At 35.1% G+C, this 25,151-nt stretch overlaps 6 protein-coding genes across 8 annotated transcripts in view; 3 read left to right on the top strand and 3 right to left on the bottom strand.

The window, feature by feature from the left end:
• Positions 1 to 11,632, bottom strand: part of LOC121114549 (uncharacterized) — a 100,271-nt gene extending 88,639 nt beyond the window's left edge. Inside the window, exon 1 of the mRNA XM_040708544.2 lies at positions 11,408 to 11,632. Coding sequence (XP_040564478.1) covers positions 11,408 to 11,508 — 101 coding nt within the window. The 5' untranslated portion in view covers positions 11,509 to 11,632. The remainder of the gene's footprint in view (positions 1 to 11,407) is intronic.
• On the top strand, positions 11,158 to 12,869 carry LOC121114546 (osteoclast-stimulating factor 1). 2 transcript variants are annotated; one of them, XM_040708539.2, is made up of 5 exons: positions 11,158 to 11,275; positions 11,334 to 11,456; positions 11,741 to 11,938; positions 12,021 to 12,174; positions 12,230 to 12,869. In XM_040708539.2, the coding sequence occupies exons 3-5, from the start codon at positions 11,768 to 11,770 to the stop codon at positions 12,565 to 12,567; spliced, it is 663 nt and encodes a 220-aa protein (XP_040564473.1). In that variant the 5' UTR covers positions 11,158 to 11,275; positions 11,334 to 11,456; positions 11,741 to 11,767; the 3' UTR covers positions 12,568 to 12,869. The 2 variants fall into 2 exon arrangements, with proteins under 2 accessions (XP_040564473.1, XP_040564475.1); XM_040708541.2 differs by having other exon boundaries at positions 11,160 to 11,275; positions 11,351 to 11,456.
• On the bottom strand, positions 12,669 to 13,870 carry Sap30 (SIN3-associated polypeptide 30). Its single transcript, XM_040708537.2, has 4 exons — positions 13,631 to 13,870; positions 13,358 to 13,565; positions 13,056 to 13,271; positions 12,669 to 12,994 (listed from the first exon to the last, which is right to left on the bottom strand). The coding sequence occupies exons 1-4, from the start codon at positions 13,771 to 13,773 to the stop codon at positions 12,866 to 12,868; spliced, it is 696 nt and encodes a 231-aa protein (XP_040564471.1). The 5' UTR covers positions 13,774 to 13,870; the 3' UTR covers positions 12,669 to 12,865.
• On the bottom strand, positions 13,833 to 17,317 carry Wdr33 (WD repeat domain 33). The gene has a single exon (XM_040708535.2). It carries the CDS (start codon positions 16,225 to 16,227, stop codon positions 14,425 to 14,427), a length of 1,803 nt encoding a protein of 600 aa, XP_040564469.1. The 5' UTR covers positions 16,228 to 17,317; the 3' UTR covers positions 13,833 to 14,424.
• Positions 17,318 to 17,570: 253 nt separating this feature from the next.
• LOC121114547 (high mobility group protein DSP1) lies at positions 17,571 to 19,327 on the top strand. The gene is made up of 3 exons (XM_040708542.2): positions 17,571 to 18,237; positions 18,312 to 18,683; positions 18,759 to 19,327. Exons 1-3 carry the CDS (start codon positions 18,049 to 18,051, stop codon positions 18,804 to 18,806), a joined length of 609 nt encoding a protein of 202 aa, XP_040564476.1. The 5' UTR covers positions 17,571 to 18,048; the 3' UTR covers positions 18,807 to 19,327.
• A 444-nt stretch (positions 19,328 to 19,771) lies between these two features.
• Positions 19,772 to 25,114, top strand: Su(dx) (Suppressor of deltex). Of its 2 annotated transcripts, XM_040708533.2 has the most exons (7): positions 19,772 to 21,442; positions 21,504 to 21,779; positions 22,417 to 23,033; positions 23,097 to 23,653; positions 23,714 to 23,996; positions 24,060 to 24,437; positions 24,508 to 25,114. In XM_040708533.2, the coding sequence occupies exons 1-7, from the start codon at positions 21,130 to 21,132 to the stop codon at positions 24,775 to 24,777; spliced, it is 2,694 nt and encodes an 897-aa protein (XP_040564467.1). In that variant the 5' UTR covers positions 19,772 to 21,129; the 3' UTR covers positions 24,778 to 25,114. The 2 variants fall into 2 exon arrangements, with proteins under 2 accessions (XP_040564467.1, XP_040564468.1); XM_040708534.2 differs by lacking the exons at positions 19,772 to 21,442; positions 21,504 to 21,779 and adding an exon at positions 22,235 to 22,338.
• Positions 25,115 to 25,151: the final 37 nt, after the last annotated feature.

Raw genomic sequence — 25,151 nt, 5'->3', positions numbered from 1 at the left:
AGATTACCAGGTTCATCTTCAGTTTCTTTTTTATGGCATAACGTCTGGTCATACAGGTGTGAACGTCTAAAACTGTACACTCCTTTAAATTTTACGCCATGCACATATTTGTGATTTTATTCAGTTGAAACCGGTTTATACTTCGAGGCAAGGGGCTTGACTAGTTATAAGCAAAACTCCAGCAAAATCTAAATAGCAACAGTAAAACAAGAGCCGATAATATGGAGAGACGTCGAATCACAATTTTGGAACTTTCCGCACGGGGAAAAACTCCCACTGAAATTGCCAAGGTTCTCAACTGCAGCTGCACCACCGTTTACAGCGTGGTTGCCAAAGGGACTTCTGAGGCGACCACAAGATCTAACTCAACGCCACGTAGGTCGGACGACATGGTTGCTGCCGTAAAAAAGTATGTCGAGGACCATAGAGTCAAGGTCATCGTCAGCAGCCTCTCCAGGGAGTTCAACGTCAGCAAAAGGACCATGCACCGGCTAGTTAAGAAAGATTTTGGCCTTAAGGTCTACAAGAGAAGCCCTCGTCAAGCCCTCAAGCCTGTAGACAAGGAAAAACGCCTTGTAAAGTCGAAGCTTCTTCTCAACAAGCTTAAGAAAGGGGCCTCACTCGCATGATTGTTCCCCGCTTGACTTCGCAGTATTTGTGGGTTTAAAGGGGGTGCTGTTGGTAGTCCAATAAAAGTCCAAGTACCAGCTGAAGTCATCCTTCAAGAATGCCTGAGTCAACTTCGACCAGAACTTCATCACCAAGTCATGCAGCAAGTTCCGGTCCAGGCTGGAGTTGGTAATGGAAAACATGGGCGGCCATATTGAATAGAAATGTGTCTAAGACTATCATCTTTCATGTTAAATAAATTAATTCGTCGAACGCTTTAAAAATTACCAAAATATTTAACTTTAGACGCGCACACATGTATTAAGGTCTTTCCATTGACTTATTTATTCATTGAGAGGAGCTTATATATAGTTGAGATTATTTTAATAATAATTGTTGCACTATAACGTCAACAAAAAGAGGCTTAAAAGATATATATTACTACATAGTTCAACATCTAAGTAAGTAGGTAAGTAGAAGACTTAAGCAACGTACATGCACCTGACATATTCACTTTTTTATTCAAGGTTAACGATTTCTTACGTAAAAATTATTATTGACTGAAAAATCATTCAATGTTGATGAGAAAACGACAATCATGATATTACAATCTTGAGATAATTACATTCGAGTGACCTGATTTGTTTTGAAATGAAACCATTGAGATAAACTAAATAGAGTGCTTACACTGAGCAAAAGCAATGGAAATTTTTGAAGCCAAAGTTAGTTGACCAAAACAATTGAAACTAGAATGGGCACTTTGTAGAGCGCAAACTTATCCTATTGCCACTTTTCCTTAATTAAATATTATTTCCTCTCTATATTAAAGTCAGAAATGTGCAATGTTTGAATTGTTATTTAATTTTGTATTTTCAATACAACTAATCTAAAATGAGACATACCCTTGTACCAGCTTGCCCTAACTTTTTACAGCTATTCTTGATGAAGCTCTGGTCCAAGTTCACTTAATCTTCAACTATGGCGGGCTTCAACTGGTCCTTGCTCCTGAATTAAAGGACACCGAGACTGCCCTTCAAACGCCCGAATATGGCGTTTTACTGCAACATCAGGAGAGTGGGTGACTTCCACTCCATTCCTGAAGCTTTCTTGATCAACATATTTTGCATAACTTTGGAAGAGTGACAGCTAGTATGTTCCTGCTTCAGCCACTAGTCCTCTCTGTAAGGCAAGGTCTCCTTTCTCAAATAATTAATGTAAGTGGCTGAATCTGACCTGTTACCAAGTTCAAGGAAGAATAGATCGTACTTTTGTCCATCTGATCCAACCACTACAATCACTTGGAGGTTGGTAAATTGAATTTCCTTCAGGTAGTGTTTATGAGGAGAATCCCCACACGCTGAGGCAAGATAAAAGCCTGTCTCTGTTGACATCATTTTACCAAGGGAAAAGGGCGTGCAAGATGACATCTCTAGATGGTTTTTTCTTATGAGAATTCAAGCAATCTTTTTCCTGCTGTAACACTCATTTTTCAATCGATTGGACTCAAGATCTCGGCGTCGTCTTGTAACTCTTAAGGCCAAGATCATTTTGAGCAAGCCTTCGCATATTGATCCTGTCCATGTCAAACTCGCTTGAGAGTCCTTTTAATCGTAGCCTTCCCTTCTTCCTCCTCAACAGCATTTTTGACAACTTCCACAGTCTCCCTTGGGTTTGATGGACGTGGCCTTACCGTCTTAGGAGTCTTGGCAGTCCCCCTCCTTAAGGCATATAGACAGTCTGCCAAGAAACACCAAAATCGTGCCTAATTTTTGTCAATGTCTCGGAGAGAAAGGGCTAAAATAGCTCCACTACGCTCCATCGACGTCGTTGGATACATATTAACCATGATGATAATGAAGATGAAATGCTTAATCATTTTGTTTTATAAACTTTGTACTATATTGACCTTGGACTCTGGAAATTTAATGGCCTCTTACTCAGACCAAATACAAACTTTACACATATACTATCATTCCAGATATTATATGGAATAAATAGATCCGGTACTCCTATAGAAAGGGAAGAGTACCAAGAAATAAAAATATAATCAAATAACATACAATGAGGATAGAAAATAAAAATATTTGAACCGCCCTCTATGATGTTAACATAACATTTATTACTAAGTTACATTTTGAATGTTTTGGTCGATTACGACTGCTTTAAAGTTCTTCTTCGCATCATGACTCTATGTATGATGCGATTCATGATCCAAACGCATGAGTAAGATAAGTATTACTTGTCAACATAAAAACAATCTTGAACAAAAATCAGGAAAAGGTGCCAAATATTCCATCTACATATCTGAGTCAATCATAAACTATTAATTTAAACTTCGGGGATGAATTCCTCTATCCAAGAGTTTTAACTATAGTTCAGAACCTTTATTTGATTTAAGCAACCTATATTGGCCCGATATTGTCTTACAAACAAATTCTGTAAATGTTTCATACTTCAATTTTCATGATACATTTTGACTACTTGTGGCTACTTAGTGCTATTTGCAACACAACCAAATAGTTAATAAGAAAGCTTTGTTGATAAACATCGAAGGAATATTTCTTTCCATTAAAAGGATTTTATGGTTTTACATGAAAGATTTTTACTTAGTGTACATGTTTCATTTTTTGAATAAATTACATCCAGACTTTGAGCAAGTGCCCTCCAAAATGGAATCCTCATTGTCGCCACATCACTACATAATCTTTATTTATACAGAAAATGTGCACTCTTGGGTATTTATGTACATACATAAACCTCAACTCTAGCTTCTTTCAATCTAAAATAATTTAGTGCATTTCATTATGTGACCATGAAATAAAATTTAAGTATTCAGTGAGATGGTACAATTTGATTTGAGGTACAAAGGCGGAGCAGGCGGCCAAAAAAAGTTTGTTCTGTTTATCGATCCAGTACAGTATCGAATGCAACAGCAAAGTGGTGGTTCCAACGATTCTGTTTTGGTAATATGAACATCGAAGATGTGGCACGCTCTGGTAGGCCAATCATCGAAAATTTCGATTTGGACCGGCATGTGAGCACTTATTCCATTGACCAGGAACTGAAAATTAGTCAGAAAACGAATTGGAACTGTTTGCATAGGGCTGGTCTTAAGAAGAAGCTCGATGTATGGGTACCACACGAATTGACACAAAATAACCTTTTGGATCGAATTGATTTTTGCGACTTACTCCTGGAATGTAACGAAATCGATCCATTTTTGAAGCATATGGTGAGTGGCGATGAAAAATTGGTCACATAAGAGAACAACAGCCAAAAAAAGATTGTATTCAATGCACGGTTAAGCTCCTCAAACGATCGCCAAGCCCGAATGAACACACAAGAAAATTATGGTTTGTGTTTGGTGGGATTGGAAAGGAAAAAATACACTATGAGCTGCTCCCATCGGCAAACGCTCAATTCGGACATATATTGTCAATAACTGGCCAGATTGAAGCAGGTGATTGACCAGAAACAGCCAGAATTGGCCAATAGGAAGGATGCTATATTCTATCAAGGCAACGCCAAGCCACATTCATCTTTAACAACGCAGCAGAAGCTCCGATAACTTGGGTGGGAGGTTCTATCGCACCTTCGTAAAGTCCAGACCCGCTACAAAACAATTATTACTTTTTCAAACAATTGCGAAAATTTCTTGAGAGTACCAAACTGGCCTCAAGAGGGGCTTTTGAAAATAAACTGGTCAAGTTCATTACTAGTTGAAGACTTCTTCAATCGTGGAATTATGAAATTTGCATACAAAATGGAAAAAAGTAGTCCAACAAAACAAAATTAAGTAATATCGCACTCAAATTATGTCCTTCTACATTTAGGACTGTCGTAGTTTGAATCACGGAATCTACACTTTCCTAGATGTGAATTGTACTAGGTTAAGTGACCGATACAAAAATTTGTACGAAAATAAGGCTAAACATTTTTTTTGGAAAGATTTATTTTTCTTTAATAAAAGATTTTTCGGGCAAATTATGTAGCAGAGCTAAAAATCTAGTATTTAAAATTCTATTTACAATTTTTTTTGTGCTGGATTTTGGATAAAAATTTCAAAAAAAATCAAAAAACCAAATTTGTTGGGCAGTATTCTTCTATATTATTAAAGCAAAATTTGTATGTTCATCGACGCCTAATAACTCTATGCAGTACTGGGTATTAGGCTCAGTAAATAAAATTATGGATTAAAATTACATTTTACCAGTTCATTTCGTAATTAAATATCTTGTCTTCGGGTCACTCTATAGTGAGAACGCATATCCCCAAAGATCAAACTGTATAATAATTTGTAGTATACAGATTGATTAAATCAAAATGCTTCCAATACCCCTTGGACATCCATCCATATTACATACATGCGTCTACACATTTTTTAAATATACATAATAATGTTGATAGACATGACCTTGGCATAATCATCCATGACATTCATCATCCCACGAGTTGTCATATCAAACCCTTATAATCTGACATATTGTTTTTTTATATTATTTATATATTTAAACAAGTACATGCATATATTAAATTAGGCTTATAAACTTCATCATCCATCTTTAATTATATTATCAAGATATAAGTATACAAAAATGCTTTAAACATAGAATTTAGATCTAAATTGCATGAACTCTCTGTTCGTGGAAAATAAAAAATAAAAGTTGACAATAAATTAGTATAGTTAGGATATTCTGACTTAGATGGTTCCAAACGGTTTTCTGGCTAATCTTCCCGTTCCTGGTCAATGGAATCAGTGCTCAATTGCCGGTCCAACTCGACAATTTCCATTATTTTATCGACATTTTTTACGTCCATTTTATCAAAACAGAATTGTTGGAACTATCACTTTGCTGTTGCATTCGATACTGTATTGGGTCCATAAACAGCAAAAAAAAATGGCTTCAAATTGGCACACAACTAAGCTTCGCCAAAGACAATACTATAAATGCACTTTTTTTATATGTATGCTTAACTTTTAAAAGTACTTTCAGCTTTTTTAAATACAATGTATCAGTCGTGAGAAATAGCTCACTAAAGACATCTAGCGAAAAACGCTCAGAACTTTTTACATAACCTAATATGATGGAGAACAGGTGCTAATTCCACTGTCTTTTCACACTTTCTTACATAGGTTTTTTTAATTGTGTCCCTCCAGACAGGCTGCCAGTCCAGGGGGTTTTCCTCCAGATATTTGGTTCACAAATCATTTATGGTTCTTGGATTTTAGTTTAGAAAATGTATATAATCTGTGATTTTTCATCCACAATAAGCTTAATAAACAACAATTACTATGTAATTTTATTTCCTTATTATATTCAAGAGTATATACTAGTGAAACCGGTCTTGTGCTTTATATAACATACCATTTAACCCCGTTTTAAAAGCAAGTGGAATTTTCAAAATGTTAAGTGATTCTAGAACCCAACCTATTCTACTATTTCTTCAGTATGTGTTACTAAGGGTAAACAAGCTTATTATTGAATTTCAGTCCGTGATTTTAGTTATATACATACTTTGTATATGATAATATGATCGGTGTTGAAAAAAATGTTTTGTTTCTTTATTTAAGATTAAATACTGCAATCCGCCGAACTGTCATAAATCGATCCGAATATTCAAAGCAAGCATAAAAATAGTATTAAAGTTTATCTTAGAGAAAATGCTCATCACATTTGATAAATAATTGCTTAAATTACTAGTAAACCTATGTAATTAAATATGAAAGATTTTTAATTTTGATAAAAATGGGATAATTGAAAAGCTAAGGTCTTTTATTATACCAAAACTCCAGCACTTTATTTTGTTAAATTAGCCGTCTTATTTCCCTTTACTTGCACATACAAAAACACTATCTTAATGATCGATAGAGGCTTTATCGTTTATTTGCAAATATCTACATCAATTTATTGGATAAAGATAAGAAAATAAATTATTATATTAATATTCTTGCAGTCTTTGGTTTTAAATAGCAATGTCTGGGATTTTATTTCCCTGACGTTTATCGTGGATCAGCAAGACGTGAAAAACAACTCACTTTTTCATGTAACTTGGAATAATGGAACATTAACTGATAAATCCATCTGTTTCTTTATTAATCACCAGGATTACGGCAAAAGTTACAGATCAATTTTGATCAAACTTGGTACTAAGGCTATAATTGACCACAATAACAGCCCATTAAATTTTGATAGGTCAAGGTCAATGTAAAACAAAGCGCAAAAAATGAATAATCGACTCTAACTTTGGAACAAATTTAGATACATAACTCAATTTGATTTTAGGCGGAGGTTTTGTGCTCTACCGAGTGTCCATCCTTGTATCTTTTAATCTGTTTTTTCCTCTGTTTCTTTGATTGTCACCGGCATTATGGCAAAATTTAAAGATCACTTCTGATCAAACTTGGTAAAAGTAACAATTAGGATAAGTGAAAGTTCTTGTTGGACTCGGAGTAGAATTGATGATCCTCATTGCTGTAATTCCTAGATACGGAGGGGAGTGTTCATTTGAATGACAACTTTTAGATGATTTTGAACCATTATAATATATATAATCATTAAGTAGTATATTTGCATTTTTTCTACAAACAACCCTCGGAATAATGTTTGTGATAGGTGGTGCGTCAACATATAGAAACAGTTTTAGCATATTTTGCTGAAACCCATTTTGTTTCAATATTAGAAATTTTTATTTTTTTTTATTTATATTTTTTGTGAATAGCTGTAGATTTTTGAAAAAAAATTCCAAAAGATTAAAATTTGAAAAAAAAATTTTTTTTTTTCTGAAAAATTTTATTTCAATATTTTTTTAACATTGTTTTTCAATTTTTTTTCCAAAAACCAACCCCCCCCCAAAAAAAAAAAAATATATATATATATATATACATATATAATCCTGGTACACCCTTGAGTTTGCTTTTGCGTTGACAGACCACATATAGTGAAAATTGAATTTTATGGGCCTTTGAATCGTGGAAGTACTTCCCCTATTCTGTTTTTCTATAAAGTAAGAACTATCCGATTTAGGTTAATATAAGTCCACATTTGACATCATCAATAATAACTTTTAAAGGCAGAATATTATATATAAAGGGTGATTCAAAACGAGCGGTTTTTTCCTGTAGGGATTTTTTGACAGGCACGCGCGAGTTCTGTCAAATTACGCCCAACTTATGGTCCACATAATCGAGCTTCAGAATCCACAATTCGAAGAATAATCGAAAAATTTGAAGGGGCAGCAACTTGCTGGAATGTCCCGTCGTCTGGTAGGCCACGTACAGCTCGCAGCATTGAAAATATTACGACTGTAGCCGAGAGTGTAGCCGAAGATCGTGAAGAATCGATTCGCCACCGCTCTCAACAACTTGGCTTGTCGTATGCAACAACCTGGGGCATTTTGAAGAAAGATTTGGATTTAAAGACATACAAAATACAGCTTGTGCAAGAATTGAAGCCGCCAGACCTTAACAATGGTAACAATGGACTTATTGGGACATCATTTTGGTGAGCAACTAATTTCACGTTTTAGCAAATATTGAGCGAGTTATTCCTGAGATTCCGGTCACAATGCTCGAATGCGTCATCGAAAGTTGGGGCGAAAGAATGGACCATTTAAAGGCCAGTTGCAGCCAAAATATGAAGGGGATTATTTTCTAAAAATAATGGTAAGGGATTGTTTTTTCGGTTCATAATAAAGTTTTGACCATAATATAATATTTTATGTGTTTTATTTCTACAATCCAAAAACCGCTCGTTTTGAATCACCCTTTATTAGGTTGTTGCCGGTAATTTTATTTCTGGTAAAATTCATTCCTAGTAATTTTCTTCCCTGTAAAATTCCCTCCCAGGCATTTCATTCCCAAATTTAAAAAAGGGCTATTTAGTGACGTCATAAGATTTATGTTACTACACTAATAAGTAGTTTTTATCAAGGTTAATAGAAATACAAGATTAGACCATCATGCCATCAGGCTTACTAGAATTTTCAATTTGATATATTGTACCGACTGTTGGGCAAGACAGGCAGATTTTGACAAAATACACAACCACTCATAGTCTATGACGTCACCATTACTAGAATTTTCAATTTAATTTATCGAAGAAAGACAGATTTTGAGAAAACACGCAACCACTAATACACTATGACGTCACTAATAAAAGCGTGTTGGAAATCAAACATTACGCGTTATGGTATAACCTCGTTTCTATTAACCTTGGTTTTTATGTAAGGCTGTAGAGGGAGTCCTGGGCAGTGAACACTGGAGATGAATGATGACTAGTGATGGTTTAATGGATGGGAGATGGTTATGAATGATTTATGATGTTTAAGGATTAAAAATGACGTCATAATAAATCTTAATAGGGATCCGTGAATAATATTTATAACGTGGAAAAAAGAAGTAAATCCCGGTTATACTCTTCTTCTTCTTCTATTTCCCAAGGTATAAAGACCATAAATCATACATATCCGTCTCTCATCCATCACTAGTCATCGATCAATCATCCCCAGTACTGACTGACGATGGTCCAGCCCTCCTTCTACAGCCCGACACAAAAAACCCCAAGTAGTTTTAGAAACATAAACCGTATGGCGTAACTAAATATCCCTCTTCAAATTTAGAATAAAATGTCCGGCTATGAATTTTACAGGGAATGAATTTAAGGGGAATGAAATTACTAGTAAGAGACTCTTGTATGATTTAAAGCAGGTGACTTTACATATTATGAACTCAAAAAAAGTATTACATATTAATTTAAATCAATCAAGGGCCTTGTTAAGAATTTGTGTCATTTTATAGTCTGTCATTGAGATTTATTTTGATAAAATTATCCATTTAATTCATGTAGTAATTAATAACCATTCTCTAAATAATCATTTACAGTCGGCAAGAATAAAAATAAAGAAGGCTAGCTAGTAACTACCGTACGTTTTTTTCAAATGTTTCATTTCCCGTTTGACATTCGAGGGTGAAAGTGGATAAAAAAGCTAGTCATGATTCTACCAATGACCACAATTTTGAAACAAACATGATGTAATTAACAATTGATCTGTAGAATTGATTTAGACCGAATTTTAAGTGGCACCGGTCCATAGATCTTTCAAGGACCGAATTAGTTCGGTCTATTAAAAATCTTAACAGTCTTGGATTTTCAGACCGAAACCCAGCCCTATATATAATTTTCCCTATTCAGGGAGCACCGCTCTCTCCCTTATTCCTTTTACAATTTAAAATCAGGTGTTAGTAAGAAAAATTTGAATGACTCTAGCTAGCTGTTAGGTTTTTTTTCTATATACATGGGTGATCTGATGTAGTGGTAAACATTTTATTATTTTCAATCCGGAATGAAAATGTTGCAAAATCACGGAGGACAACAACAAGACATCTTATCTCTGAACAGAGCATGCTGAGACGGTTGGAAAGACCAAACAAGATTTTTAATTTTCTCAAGGCCAACAAAATTTTTGCCAAAGTTTTCCTCTTTTTATCAAAATTTTTTTACTGTTGATGCCAATGTGAATAAGTAGAACAGCCGCTACATTACAACTGAACATCCAGACACTTTTTCAGCTTCAGTCTACAATGCAGGGTCTTATATCGAACTTCACGATAAGAAAGTGCAACCTTGGGCCAGAGAAAAGTTCGGGAAAAAACTTTGTTTTTACTCCAGACGGAGCTCTGTGTCATCGCGCCACTAAGACCCAGGTCTTCCATAGAGACAACTTTCCAAACTTTTGGGATCTCAACATGTGGCCACCCTGTTCTCAAGACGCGAATCCCATGGACTATCTAAGCGCGTCTGGAGGAGAGGCTTTTCATCAAAAAGGAGTGGACTAAGCTCAAGTCTGACTACATAGTCAAGGTCAGAAAGGGATTTAGACCTCGTATTGTGGCAACTATTGTAATTGAGAGCTAACATATTGAATAAAAGTTGTGTGGAGCACTATTTTTATATGATTTGGTAAAATAAATGTCCTCACAAAACCTCGCGTTTCAATTTTACTCTTGAAAATCAAAATATGATCATCCCTCGATAAGATCAACCCTCTATTGCACTACTAAATTATTATCTCCATTGAGTTTTAGATGAAACAATCCAAAAACAGCTAGTTGAAGTAGAAGAAAAAATATACGAATATGTATAAAACATCTTTTTTGATAAATGAATTTTTTATAGATGTAGAATCAAGTTTCTGGAAATGTTCATAGGATATTTGAAAAGGAATGTGTACAATCATAAATACACTTTTCTTTATAGATAAATTTGATCAATTCATTGTCGGTCTTTGTTTTCTCCTTCAGCGGAAATGGTGATAAATTTTCTGTAGACAAAATATGTACTTAAAGAATGAATAAAAGTTCAATACTAATGATATATCAGAAGAGTATTCAAAAAGCATAGTTATTTTTAATTTAATGTATGGGCGGTTTTGTTAAGGTCTGAAGAAGCAAAATATCTATACATACGCATATGTGTGTATAATATTTAAAACATATTGGGATATTTTACATGTATCATAGATCATGTATGTTTTAGTATTTAAGTATATAAAAACATAGATAGAGAGTTGTTTTTTTGGATTAACAATTGTAAATGAATAAAGGTGTTAATGATGACGGAACAAAAAAAAATTCGAAGTAAAGCTGCATCAGGACCACAAAATTGAGGTAAGCCTTACTAGAATACGCATCCGGGAGGGCAGTATCAACATCAGCTTAAATTTAGTGATTCATATTGTGTAGGATTTGAATAGAGGAAAAATATTGTCTATAAATAAGACGACTATAAAGAACACTCACCTGTTACATCGCAAAGAATCCAATCTGAAAAGTTTCAGCTCCGAAATAGGTATGACTCTCCGTGATCGAAGGGACTTTTTTTTCTTGTAGCAATTGTTCATAATTTACTTGAGATCTCTTATTATTACTTAAGTCAGAACACTCCTCACTTCATAAGTGTCTTATCAGCAACGATATATAATAATTATATATATTTTTTTATTCAATTGATACTAGAACAATATTAATGCTCTTATAATAAAAAACAGAATAATCCAAGATAATTCCCGTCGATCAAAAAGCTTTACTTTAGATAAGGAGAAATTCATAAAAAAAAATTTACTTTTATCATAGGTATATTATTCACTTTTAACAAGTAAAATGTCGAAAAAAAAAATAGAAGTGCCGAAAAAGCCAAGTAATATTACGTTCAAGCGAGCATTATTTTCTTATGAATCAAATGAAGCAGATGAGCTTAGTTTCAAAGAAGGTGATCTTTTGTACATAATTGACTGGAAAAGTAATCAAGATTGGTGGATGGCAAGGCTAAAGGTTCGTAAAAGATACTAATGATAGAAATATGTATAGAAACGTTATACGAAAATTTGTATTTCCTTCATTTGAAACAACACAGAGCAAACAAGGTCTTGTTCCAGCCAACTATTTTACACCAATAGTAACAAAGGATGGAGTCAATCCATTCCTTGATGCGTGTAGAAGAGGAAACGTTGAATTACTAGAGGATTGTTTGTCAATGCGAATTCCAACTAATTTTCAGGATATGACAGGTATTAGAAGCACATAATATCATGAGAAGAACCCCTAAATTTTCTTTCTGTATAGGAAACACGGGTCTTCATTACGGTGCCAAAAGTGGTCATTTGGATATTGTAGAGAGACTACTTCTTGTTCCAAAAATCCGACTTGATCTTAAAAACAGAGATGGAGATACGCCCCTCCATAAGTCGGCTTCAGCCAGTAAAGCAGAAATATGTAAAAGACTTTTAGCTCATGACAGCACAACTCTGAATGCCAAAAACAAAGATGGTTTAACTCCCTATGATCTAGCTGTAACATCTGACACAAAAGCAGAGTTTATTAAGTATATAGGACATACGTTCAAGAGTGGTTATACTTTAGAAGACTATGAGAAATCCGATTCCGATGAGGATAATGCATGATGCGTCGTTTAGTGTTGATATAGGAAACCGATCAGACCTCCTTACACAAGTGTTGTATGTAATAATAAAAAAATATATCCTCATTAGGATGTGCGTGGCAATTAAATTAAATCAGTGCTATATTTATTTGTCTATAAATATGGTGTAAATAAATATTTTGTGCATAGGCTTATATTTAAAAAATCAATTGTTCCTTCTATTTTAAAAGAAATATCATCTTTAAAATATTTATTATAATAAATAAATAAAAAATATGGAATTATTCAATATAATAATTGCAAGATCTGAGCTTAAAAAATTAATCTGCCTCCAAGTCTCGCCTGTCATTATTGTCCAATTTACTTTTGTTGGTTTTGACCATATAAATAAAAAAAGTGAGAGCCTCTTTTTCGACAACAGGAATTTTTCTAAAGTGACGCATTAAACACTGGAAGTAGGTTTTTTTTTCAAAAATAGTAGTTTTTATTAGTAGTTAATTGTATTTTTACCTCTGCTAGCTGCGCTTTACTAATGCCGGGTCGAATGGGTACTTTATAATGTTTTTTGTATCTTCTGAGAGTGTTTACTTGAAGTTGATACAGATCTACTTCAGGAACTTCGGAATCTGCCTCACCCGAATCATCGTCTGATTCTCTCGTTTTTCTTTTCGTTCGTAGACTTTGAATAACTTTTTTATGATAATCGCAAATATAAATATGCTTAGCCTATGTACGTTGAAGAAGAAAAAAGATATACAGAGACATAATGAAAAAAAAAAAATTGCTTAATAATTGATTAATTAATCACTCACAGTAGTATCCATATGAAGTTTCAACTTCTTTTGCGTAACTGTCTTTTGAATTCGCTTACTGTATGAGGCAAAGCCAGCATCTTTGGAACAACGACGCCCATTTTCTACAAGGCAGCATCGTTTGGACTCTGTTGGTGCGCCACTAGGAACTCCATTACTCCAATAGCTTTCATCCTCCTCAATTTTGGTTGACGATAAAGGAGTACAACTAAAGGACCAATATGGTACAATTAAAATATTTTTTAAATATAGGCAAAGAGAATAAGTATCTACCCATTAATTCGAGATTCTGGTTTGTTAATATTATTTGTGGGTGCCATATTAGTCACAGTAACTTCTCTAATAGTTTCCGTCTTTACTTCCAATGGCTGAGGTATTTGTTGAGGTGTCGATCCGTAGGGAGGTCGATCCGACATTGTACTATAAAATTGAAAAAATACAAATAGCCTGCTTTGGAGTTAATTACTCGCGGACACTGGAAAAAAAAAAGATGATGTAAATTAATACTTTTTGCGTTTTTTAAACTTTTTTTTTTTTCGATGAGAGTAATATATTTATATTAACATGAATGGTTTAGTTATACATAATTAGACAAATTGATGAAAAGTCCATTACTAGGTGGCTGTAACTCCTGTTGATCTTCATCTTTGTGGATAATATAGAGAATACTCCAATGGAATGTGATTAAAGTGATCAATATGAAACCATTAATGTGGATATATTCGAGTGAATAGTACTAATCCATGATTTTGTACATAATATGTAAATATAATGGATTCGTATTATTTAAAAATATTATAATTCTCTATAGAACCATTTGGTTCCGTGATAGATAAAATAAATAAACTTTTGGACACTAAAAAAAGCTTGAGCAGAGTGAAGAAATGTAAATACAAATATTGAATGATCCTTGCTTCCAATAGTGAAGAAAATCCCTATCTCCAATCAATTAATTGCTTCCCAATTTAAATGATGAGATAGTTTTTCTATCGCATTTTATACAGTTAGGTCATGATACAATAAAATCTCCAAAAACATCAAGGAGAAAAGTAACAAATTCATCAAAATTATAAAAATTCACTTCTCAATACTTCTTTCACAGCATTTTCACCAGAGAGAATAGATGCATAGAAATTAGAGCCAGGAAGAACAGGGTAAACGTTTCCGAATGCAACAACAGCGGTGGTTTGTCTTTGAAGCTCTGCTAAAGAAATCACATTTCCAGGATCTCCAAAAGGAGCAACATTAGAAGGGGCTTCTTGATCATTGTTAGTCCAAGATGCCATAAAGTTTCTTGGAATAGGTTTAGCATATGGCTTCTTCTTGCATTCGTATACTTCTTCATTATCATCAAGACCAGGAATTCCACCATCATTACGTCTAGGAGAGGATACAATATCAGTTTCTTGTGGATTAGGAGAGTGAGATGGGGAAGGAATATGAGCCATTTCACCCATGCCAGGAATTATTACTGGAGCTTGCATGAAAGAACTGTCTACCATACTTGCGTCATCCACGTCTGCCGTTGTACTCATATTCAAATTATATTTATCGCGCATTGAATCACCAGGACGATTTCTTGTCCAATATTTACACGTATGATCATTGGATCCAGAGCATAAAATGTGCCCTACAGGATGCCATGCTAAGGACCAAATGATCGACTCATGTGCTTGCTCAATAACACCCACTTCTTTCTCTGCTCCAACGTTCCAAAACATAATAGCACCATCGGAACCACCGGATGCAAACAATGACTCATGTACAGGATGCCAAGCGACAGTTGATGCTTCTTTCTTATGACCTCGAAAGACTTGAATTTCTTCTTTGGTATTTCGAATATCAAACAATTTGATTAAATGGTCTCGTGACGCAGTAAGAAGCCAGTTCCCATTTTTGTTCCATTGGACGGACATCACAGTATTTTTGTGCGCATGAAGAGTGGCTAGGACTTGCCCCGTTCTTGGTTCCCAAATTTTAATGGGTTGCTGACTATCTTTGGATCCAGAAGCAAGAAGACCTTTTGTTGGATGCCAATCCACACTTTTCACATCTGCACCATGACCCCGTAAAACCTTCTCTTCTGTACAAGAATAAAAATCCCAAATACGAACAGTGCCATCATCTGAGGATGTTGCGAATTTTGCGTCAGTTGGAGAAAAACTGACGGATCTCACAGCCTCTTTATGAGCTTGAAACATTTTGACGTTATTCATATTGGATTGCCAATATTTGACGTAGCCCCCATGATCTCCCGTAACCATCCATTCATCACTATGTGACCATTCCATGGCTCTCACAGGAGAGTCATGAGCTTGAAGAATAGTCTCAAAATTAAAAGTGAGTCCGTTCCAGAGGGTGAATTCCCCTGAGGAAGCGCCAGTGATGAGTCGACGACCTTCAGGTGTCCAGGCTAATGTAAATATGGGGCATCGCATTTTATTGGTTGCAGTTTTCACGAATTTCGTGGTGACGGAGTTTGCGGGATTATCCGGATATTCCATTGGGGGTAAAAGCTCAGGATAGTAGATGATGTCGGGTTGGAGTGCTCTGCGATCATCCCGCCGATCCCCACGCTGCCAGACTCTTTGCTCCAGCATTCGCAGGAAGGACGCGTTGTAGTCCACCGTCTTTCGCATTAGGGACTTCCGAGGACGTTTACCATCAAAATCTGCGTCAGTCCCAGGGGCTTTATTAGCTGCGGCTGCCGCCTGCTGAGACAGCAAAGCCGCTTGAGTTGTGGGACCTCGGGGTTTCATCGGGTATCGCGGCGTGAAACTGTGGTGATGCATCATTCGAGGATTATTCCCTTGATTTGGAGGGCCTCCAAGCCCTCCAGGACCTCCTTGGTGATACGGATGAAGAACCATATCCAGCCGAATCCTTCAACTCCAAATCCTAATCACCTTTCTCGTATTTTTTTCGGACAAAATTTTTGTACTTTTTGAGCCTTTTTTTCTCTTTCCCTCTCTCTCTCTTTTCTTTCTCTTTCTATTCTTTGTATATTATTATAGACATATTTTCTTCCATCATCTACACACACACCACGCGCACACACTTTAAGCGCACAAACAGCAGCAGGAGTACGTACTTCATACAACAGCTGCATCGGAATTATGTGCAATACAGGCTTACAAACTGGATTCCATATTTATAGCGTTTTCACAGACGTCATAAATGTCATCATTATTGAAGGAAACACCATTTTAGGGGCTCAAAGATGATATATTTGCTATATAAAATGGACAAATTTCCATTTTAATCTTGAGGAAACTTCATCAGATGGTTTTATGTATTAAAATAGACATAAAACTTTCATTGAATACTACTTTTTTAATGTTTAATATTTAAATTAAATCAAAGTAATATGTACAAAAAATGGCTAGATTTGTACAGTTATTATCATTTTTATTTATTTTCATCCATTTGAGACAAGAAAAGTCGGACAGTAAGAGAAAAACACCTCATTCTTTCCATTATAATAGTTAATTTGTATCTACAACAACACGGGTATAAGATTGTATAACGTTAATAATAACATATTTTAATAGACATTGAGCCAGATAAGTAATAAAACTAGGTAATACAATTTTTGTTGGATCTCCTTTTGACTTCCAATAGTTCATTATTTTCTCTATAATATTAATAATGAAAAAAGGTTGTTTAGGTCCCCAAAATGGCCGACATAAACAATGCTGACGTCACATGGAATCTTGTGCTGTATACATTATTATAAATAATTTTTACATACTTATACGACAACAGATTCATTCTACAAAATTCAATCCTTTCAAGAATAACTTGAAAGGATCATGTTCATACGTCATATGCTCTATGCTATCATTTAGTTGTGGACATCAAGGAGACAATATGTTATTTGAGTACATTTGTATCTCTTCTGAAACACACCTTATAGGCCTAGAAGGGCTGAATATGATTCAATAGAACTGATGACAATGACAGACTGAATTACATTTAGAAACGAATAATAATTTTGACAATTAACATCAGGAAAAACAGACACGCTCGCGGTTTATTGAATGCATTCAAGATGGAAAAGAAGAGACAGTTACTACAGGTACAAGTAGTCACAAATACGTACTCTGTCGCTACAGAGTACTAATGAAACTCAGCTAATGAAATGAAAGATAAAAGGAGCGCGAGTGATCCAGCAAGTTGTGGGCTGTGGCACAACTACAGGCTACAACTTAGTAGATACAAATTACAACATTATCTTCCTCCCGCCTCCTCGCATGTATTGCAGTTCCCAAAATACGGAATAGTTAATAAATACTATAACAATTAAATATTATGATCAAATAAATGGGCACTATATAGATAGGAAACATTCCCTGCTTGAGCTCTTTGATGTAAACAAAGCTCTACTTTGGCTCCAACAATAGGAATAAAAGTTATTAGCCAGCTAATAAAGTACTGATTCTTACTCATAAAATGATGAAGAGATCGTTGAAAGTGTCGCCCTCTGCCGTATTACAGAGCTGCGCAGCTCTCATTTCTCACCAACCTCTCACTTGATTCCGTCTCTCCCAGTTTTATTTGATATTTAATATTTTCCAAATAACTCATGACATTAGACTCTGACAGGCTTTAAAGTGATCTATCTGGAGAGTTTGTGAGCTATAACAAGAAGGAAGTCAATATTTACTGATTTAAGACTTAAATTAATAGAAATGCCCAATAGCAAGGCGAAGCAATTGCCTAAGAAGGCCATGACTGCTTTTCTGTTCTTTTTCAGTGTTTGCCGAGACGAATATAAAAGACGACATCCGGAAGAGGATTTTAATGGCCGTGAAATTAAGTACAAATGTGGAGAGAGATGGAAGACCATGAGTTTGGAAGAGAAGAAGCGTTTCAATCAAGTAAGTGCAAGTGGAAATTACTAGTGAGGATGTAGTAGCTATTCTATCCAATGTTATTTACATCTTTTCTTTAGATGGCGGAAGATGATAAGAAGCGATATGAATTGGAATTGCATATTACTCGCCCTGTGCTGGCTGCAAGGGCTACGAAGGGGAAACTGGTCGGCAAGGATATTTCCCTGGATACAAAGTTAAAGAAGAATCGACTCAAGGATATTAATGCACCCAAGCGTATTGTACAACCTTTTATGTGGTTTGCCAAGGAGTCCCGTCAGAAAGTAGCGGCTGCAAATCCGGATTTCTCATATGCGGAAATAACAAAAGAAGTTGCACGAAGATGGTCTGAATTAGATCCAGCTGAAAAAGAAAAGTATACTGTATTGCATAAAAAAGATAAAGTGAGATATGCACAAGAAAAGAAGGCCTACAAAAAGAAACAGGTTAAGGTGAGTTTTTGTTCATGATAAAACTTATTTAAAGCAATAATTATGGGGTGTTTTTTTTTTTTTACATTTTATTAGGTACCCACAGAAATACTAGAATCCGATGATACTGAGGATGAGAGTTGAGCCGTACCCTTTCCCTATGTTCAAATTACTATTTAAATAATCCTTAAGAGATTCTGTTCTAAACCTTAAATAATTTTACGATTAACTTTCTCCATGTGGAATATTATAAGTCATTATTGAACTTAATCTAGCCTCGCCTCTTCTTCTCATTTTCTTCGTAGATGCGAGGATACTTAGCTATTTAAATAGTATAATCTCTTTATTTAATTGCATTAAAACTTTATTATGTACATCAAATATGTAATATTATACCATTTGATTGTGAAAGAAAGGACATTGTGCATATAGGATGTTTTAGGCTACATTTTATTAATTTACAATCAGTTTTTTAATACCATTATTATGTTATAATAAATTGTCAACTTCCGGAAGAGTACCTGAATACTTTGTGCATTAGAAGTTTTATATATATATATATAAATCATCACTTTTTAAGTTGCATGTGGCCCCAAAATCAATGATTATAATAATTAATATCTTGCTCTGATAAAGTAATAAATATGAATATTATTATATAATAACTACGTATTTTTAATTGAACAAAACAAGGCCATGGAATATGAGGAAACTCGTTAAAAAAGGACTAAAGTAAGTCACAGCAGATAGTATGTTTATATGTAATTATAATGTTCAGCTGAAAGAGTGAAACGTTTAGTTTATGTCTCTAATTGCCAACACGCCTGTTTAATCGTATTAAAAATTCATGTTCACCCATAACAAATTAATTATTATGGATTTATTTACATAAATCCACTCTAAAAGATGAAGTTCTTAAGTTTACAATTCGTAGGATATTATACAGTACTTATTATAATATAAATGAAAATGAGTAATAATAATAAATCCCCGAATGGATCGTTCAAAACTATTGAGCGTGACGCGTACTTGTGTCAAAGGAGTATTGCGTAATATATTATTATTATCGTGTTTGGATCTCTGCTCCAACAAGATTTGATGGATATCATATGGGCAATTATTTTTGGCTAGAATAGAGTATTTAAAAGACTATATTGGAGATGACTAAAGCTATGTGGATATTATTAAGAAACGATTGAAGGATCCTACCAAAGTTTACATGTTTGATTAGAGGCTTTTGCGTCATGAAATGGAGAGTTTTTATTATAATAATATTAATATGAATACCCCCATTGATTAGAGAGGAGGAGCTGCAGAAGGTGAAGCTAAGAGGAAGAGAGAGAAGAGCAAGCTGCTGCTCTATGGACTATGGCAGCAGCAGCTAGAGGAAGGAAAGAAAGAAAAGAAAGACACTTAGGATATGATAAGATCGTTACGTACAAGTTGCAACTTGTACAATATGTTTGTACAAGCTATAATTAAACGACTCATTTTTCATAGGATTGACACTTTACAGTATTTGGGTTGAGGATAATGCAATAATTGAATACTCCATGGAGGATCTATATAGTAATAAGGTCATTATTGACTATCTTCATACAAATTACTCCAACTTAACCCTAATGTAGCACATATTAAAGTTAAAATACCAAGAGTTGTTATATTATTCATAATTACATATTTCAATAGATCAAAAATGGAATGAGAGCATATATTAATGGTTGGTATTTGATCATTAGAATGACCAACGTTGTAGGTAATTAAATAATGCATTTTAAGGGTAAGAAATTCCAACTTGTACAATGTATGTATACAAGTTGCAACTCGTACAATATATTTATACAAGTTGCAACTCTTACAGACGTCGTAACATGTATCAATGTATGTGTGTACTAAGAAGTAGTTTAAGATTCCTGCCGGATCAGCCGTAATAAAAGAAGGAAATTCTAGAGTAGACGCACAGACGTAGGTATGTAACAACACTTGACTCTAACAGCAGCTGGCAGCAGCTAGATTTAGAGAAAAGAGTAAAAAAAAAAATAAGAAGGAAAAAAAGAAGTACATAATTGGCTGAAAGGGAGTTTGGAGATCGTGACAACAACGATAATGACTTATTCTATATATCAACGTCAGACACATTGAATCGTTATTATATTAATTAATTAATTAAATTCTATTATAAATGTGTTGAAATAGAGAGAGAGAGAGAGAGATTAATAATAATCAAAAAAGAATTGAAAACTGGTTCTGCACAAGGAAAATAAGAATTTAACAGAAATTAAAATAATTGAAATTGACGTCTCATTTTTGGAATGGAATAATTATGAAGAAGATGAAAATGAGAAATTCTTAGTGAAGAAAAGAGAGGATTGAAGCAGAAGTCACTGGAAGCAACTCCCCTTGGAATTCCTATTGAGGTCCTTTAGGGCAGGGAAAGAAGGATTCTGGTGATTGTGTGTTTTGGAGTATGGCATCAGGTCCGAGCCCCTCTCCATTCTCTGATCCTCCTCCTCCGCCCACCCCTTCCACCTCCTCGGGACAGTACTCCCAGCTGAGTCTCACGCTGGACTGTGCCTCTTTACCACACGGAACGGGCCTCTTGAAGCCAAACCCCTATGTGGAAATAATTGTGGATGGAAAGCCGCCCAAAAGAACCGAGACCATCAAGTCCACCTATAATCCCAAATGGTCTGAAATACTCACACTCCTTGTCACTCCTTTTAGTAAAATACAATTCCGACTCTATGACCACAGTGCTTTTAAAAAGGATGCACTTCTAGGTTCAATAGATATAGCAATATATTCCTTCTTGGACCATTCATTGTTATTCTGCTCTTTCAGGTCAAGAAACCCTGGACTTGTTCCCTCTCCTCAAGAAATTGCGAGGGAAATGCGAGAACTACATCCTGCGTTTGGATCTATCGCCCCCGAATCATGCATCTACTCGTAGTCGAGCTGGAGAGCTCATTATCATACTAGATGGCATACGTGTCAATATGACAGATTTACCCTCTCCTGCGGGTTTACTTCTTTATAACGGAGGGAACCCAAATCATGAAGGCTTTCCTACCGTTAGGATATTACCTCATATCAAGACAAACAATAACAGTGACGGCGGTAGGATCCTTATATATTTCTCTTACATTAAGCAGCAATTATCATTCAATATTTAGTTTAACCATTTTTTTTTTTTAAATCTGATTACTCTTTCCTTTATTTAAAAAACTAGGGGTATTACCCAGCATTACCCGGAGTAATTAGGGGTCGGCTATAAGACAAATTTTGCTTTAATACTATAGACGATCACTCTCTACGAAATCCCGAGGGTTATTCTCTCATTCAAGAATGAAAGAATAATTGTTTGAGTTTGAGGAAAAAATTTAAAATGTACAAGATTCAGTCAAATTGTCAACAGTCAACTCACTGAATACTCATAAGGAAATGCCTCAATTCCTTCAAATATGGAACCTCCTTTTAAATTGAAGGAAGCAAGAGTTGATGTTATTATAAATACATAGTAGTACAACTTTGATTTATTAATTAAGAGAGAAAAAAACTTAGAGCAAACTTGATTTAGTTTCTTTTGTTAAAAAAAATAAATAAGATACAGGATATAGGGATGATGACACATTATTAGTGATCACTTACTTTTATATAGACATGAATACAGCTAAGGGTATATATATACATGTTCTTTTAAATAAATGATATTGTTTATCTTGTATGATTATTTTTTTCTTTATATTTCTATTAGCATCTAGTTCAAATCTGAATGGTCATAGTGGTGAAAATGTATCTTCCAACACACCAGAAATTCAAACTGAAGAAGTGAGCATTGAATCAAATACGGCTGCATCAGGCGTCCCTTCTGATAATTCAAATAATTTGACAAACGGTGGTGCGACATGCGTTCCTTCGACTTCTCCCCCTTTGCCACCAACACAGGCTCCTTCAATGAGTTCGCCCAGAAGCTCGAATAAACTTAATTCATCTTCTCCTACTTCCAATACCTCTACGCCAAACACGACGAATAATATAGGTAGTACACCCCCACCGCCACCAGTCCCCACAGCAACAACAACTAGTGCAAATGCAAACAGTTCCTCGAGAGCAACAGCAGCTACGGAAGAGCCCCTTCCTCCTGGCTGGGAAATGAGATATGATAGATATAGGCGGCGTTATTATGTCGACCACAATAATCGAAGTACGACTTGGGAAAGACCACAGCCACTACCCGTTGGTTGGGAAATGCGAAGAGATGAAAGAGGAAGGATCTACTATGTAGATCATAATACTCGTCAAACTACATGGCAAAGGCCTAACGTAGATCGACTGCAAAATTTTGCATCTTGGCAGGGTGAAAGAGCGCAGGTACTCCCTATAAACCAATCTCATAACTCCTTAAATTCTGTATGATTATTATTCTTCTTACAGGTTCTTCAAATGAGAAATCAGCGATTTCTTTATCCTGATCAGTCCAGACCGTCCGAAGAAGATCCTCAGGGGCCTTTGATGGACGGATGGGAGAAGCGAGTTGAGCCAAATGGTAGAGTCTATTTTGTCAATCATAAGAACCGAACCACACAGTGGGAGGATCCACGAACACAAGGTCAAGTTAAAGAGGATCCACTTCCACCGGGCTGGGAAATTCGATTTATGGCAGGGGGTGTACCTTATTTCGTAGATCACAACACAAGAACTACCACATTTCAAGATCCTCGTCCTGGGGCTACGAATGCCAAAGGAGGGGCTAAAGGAGCTTATGGGGTGCCTGTTCAGTACGAAAGGTCCTTCCGTTGGAAATTATCGCAATTCCGTTATCTTTGTCAAAGTAATTCCCTACCTAGTCACATTAAATTGTCCGTTACTCGGCAAACATTATTTGAAGATAGTTTTCATCAGTTGATGAGACTACCTGCCTTCGAACTGCGACGAAGACTTTACATTATATTTCGAGGAGAGGAAGGTCTTGACTATGGTGGCGTTGCCCGGTATGTAGATATGCTATTATTATTACCTTGTTCTTATGTTAATCTAATTTATCCTTTAAGGGAATGGTTTTTTCTTTTGTCACACGAGGTTTTGAATCCTATGTACTGTCTATTTGAGTACGCAAATAAAAATAATTATAGTCTTCAGATAAATCCTGCTTCATATGTCAATCCTGATCATCTACATTATTTTAAATTTATTGGAAGATTTATTGCAATGGCATTATATCATGGTAAATTCATATACAGTGGCTTCACTATGCCTTTTTACAAGCGTATGCTCAACAAGAAACTAATAATGAAGGACATCGAGTCCATAGATCCAGAATATTACAATTCCCTGGTGAATATTTTTTTTATAGTGCATTAATTGGGTGACTAATGATTTTATATTTTTAAATCATAGATGTGGATAAAAGATAATAATATAGAGGAATGTGGCCTCGAAATGTACTTTTGTGTCGATTTTGAAGTTCTTGGCGAGATCAAACCGCATGAATTAAAACCTGGAGGTTCGGAATTGAAGGTCACGGAAGAAAACAAAGAAGAGTATATTGAGATAGTTTGCGAATGGAGAATGTCAAGAGGAATTGAAGAACAGACGAAATCCTTCCTTGAAGGCTTTAATGAAGTTGTTCCACTAGAATGGTTGCAATATTTTGATGAAAGAGAGTTAGAACTTATGTTATGCGGTATGCAAGTTATAGACGTTGATGATTGGCAAAGACATTCCATTTATAGACATTATACCAAAAATTCGAAGCAGATTCAATGGTTTTGGCAAGTATGTAACATCTTTTTGGGAGACATTACCTATCAATATTTATTAACTTTTCTTTACAATTTCTCCCTAGTTTGTCCGATCTATGGATCATGAGAAGCGATCCCGCTTACTTCAATTTGTTTGTGGTACATGTCGTGTTCCAGTAGGTGGATTTGCAGAGCTTATGGGCAGTAATGGAGCTCAGAGATTTTGTGTCGAGAAAGTAGGAAAAGACTCTTGGCTACCGAGATCTCATACATGTTTTAATCGTCTTGATTTACCTCCATATAAATCGTACGACCAGCTGGTCGAAAAGCTTAACTTTGCGATTGAAGAAACAGAAGGCTTCGGTTTGGAATAATTAATTAGCTGTGATTATAAGGATTTAGAGTACACACACACATATATCTATATATATATATTTTATTTATAAATAACGCCACTGTTCATGTTTGTTAATTTAACTTGAAATTTTACTAGAAGCATACGTTACAATACCTTCCCTCTACATGATATGATATACATGCATATATGCCATTATGAGCCAGTAACTCGAATCTTTTTTTTTCTTTTTATTCAAATACTGCAACTATATTTTAGAAATGGGCTTATTGATTTAGTTGGAGTGATGGTCTTTATTTTACAATATTTTTTGTATCCTTTTGTTAAATATATGCACCTTATTTTATTCTTATTAATTCAGGAGCTATATTCTTTTTCTCCCAGTGTGCCTAT

The sequence above is a fragment of the Lepeophtheirus salmonis genome, chromosome 3, assembly GCF_016086655.4.
Source record: "Lepeophtheirus salmonis chromosome 3, UVic_Lsal_1.4, whole genome shotgun sequence".
In the NCBI taxonomy this organism is placed as follows: Eukaryota; Metazoa; Arthropoda; class Copepoda; order Siphonostomatoida; family Caligidae; genus Lepeophtheirus; species Lepeophtheirus salmonis.
The sequence above is the reverse complement of the archived record's forward strand: the minus strand, read 5'-3'. Positions and strand labels throughout refer to the sequence as shown.

What these genes read in the sequence shown, in the direction of transcription:
- LOC121114546 (XM_040708539.2), top strand. Translation starts at nt 11,768, where the DNA reads ATGTCGAAAAAAAAAATAGAAGTGCCGAAAAAGCCAAGTAATATTACG. An exon ending in GGTGGATGGCAAGGCTAAAG is followed by an intron (nt 11,939 to 12,020) that starts GTTCGTAAAAGA and finishes GAAACAACACAG; the next exon opens with AGCAAACAAGGTCTTGTTCC. An exon ending in TAATTTTCAGGATATGACAG is followed by an intron (nt 12,175 to 12,229) that starts GTATTAGAAGCA and finishes CTTTCTGTATAG; the next exon opens with GAAACACGGGTCTTCATTAC.
- Wdr33 (XM_040708535.2), bottom strand. Translation starts at nt 16,227, where the DNA reads ATGGTTCTTCATCCGTATCACCAAGGAGGTCCTGGAGGGCTTGGAGGC.
- LOC121114547 (XM_040708542.2), top strand. Translation starts at nt 18,049, where the DNA reads ATGCCCAATAGCAAGGCGAAGCAATTGCCTAAGAAGGCCATGACTGCT. An exon ending in AGAAGAAGCGTTTCAATCAA is followed by an intron (nt 18,238 to 18,311) that starts GTAAGTGCAAGT and finishes TCTTTTCTTTAG; the next exon opens with ATGGCGGAAGATGATAAGAA. An exon ending in ACAAAAAGAAACAGGTTAAG is followed by an intron (nt 18,684 to 18,758) that starts GTGAGTTTTTGT and finishes ACATTTTATTAG; the next exon opens with GTACCCACAGAAATACTAGA.
- Sap30 (XM_040708537.2), bottom strand. Translation starts at nt 13,773, where the DNA reads ATGTCGGATCGACCTCCCTACGGATCGACACCTCAACAAATACCTCAG. An exon ending in AACTTCATATGGATACTACT is followed by an intron (nt 13,272 to 13,357) that starts GTGAGTGATTAA and finishes CAACGTACATAG; the next exon opens with GCTAAGCATATTTATATTTG. An exon ending in GTAAAGCGCAGCTAGCAGAG is followed by an intron (nt 12,995 to 13,055) that starts GTAAAAATACAA and finishes ACCTACTTCCAG; the next exon opens with TGTTTAATGCGTCACTTTAG.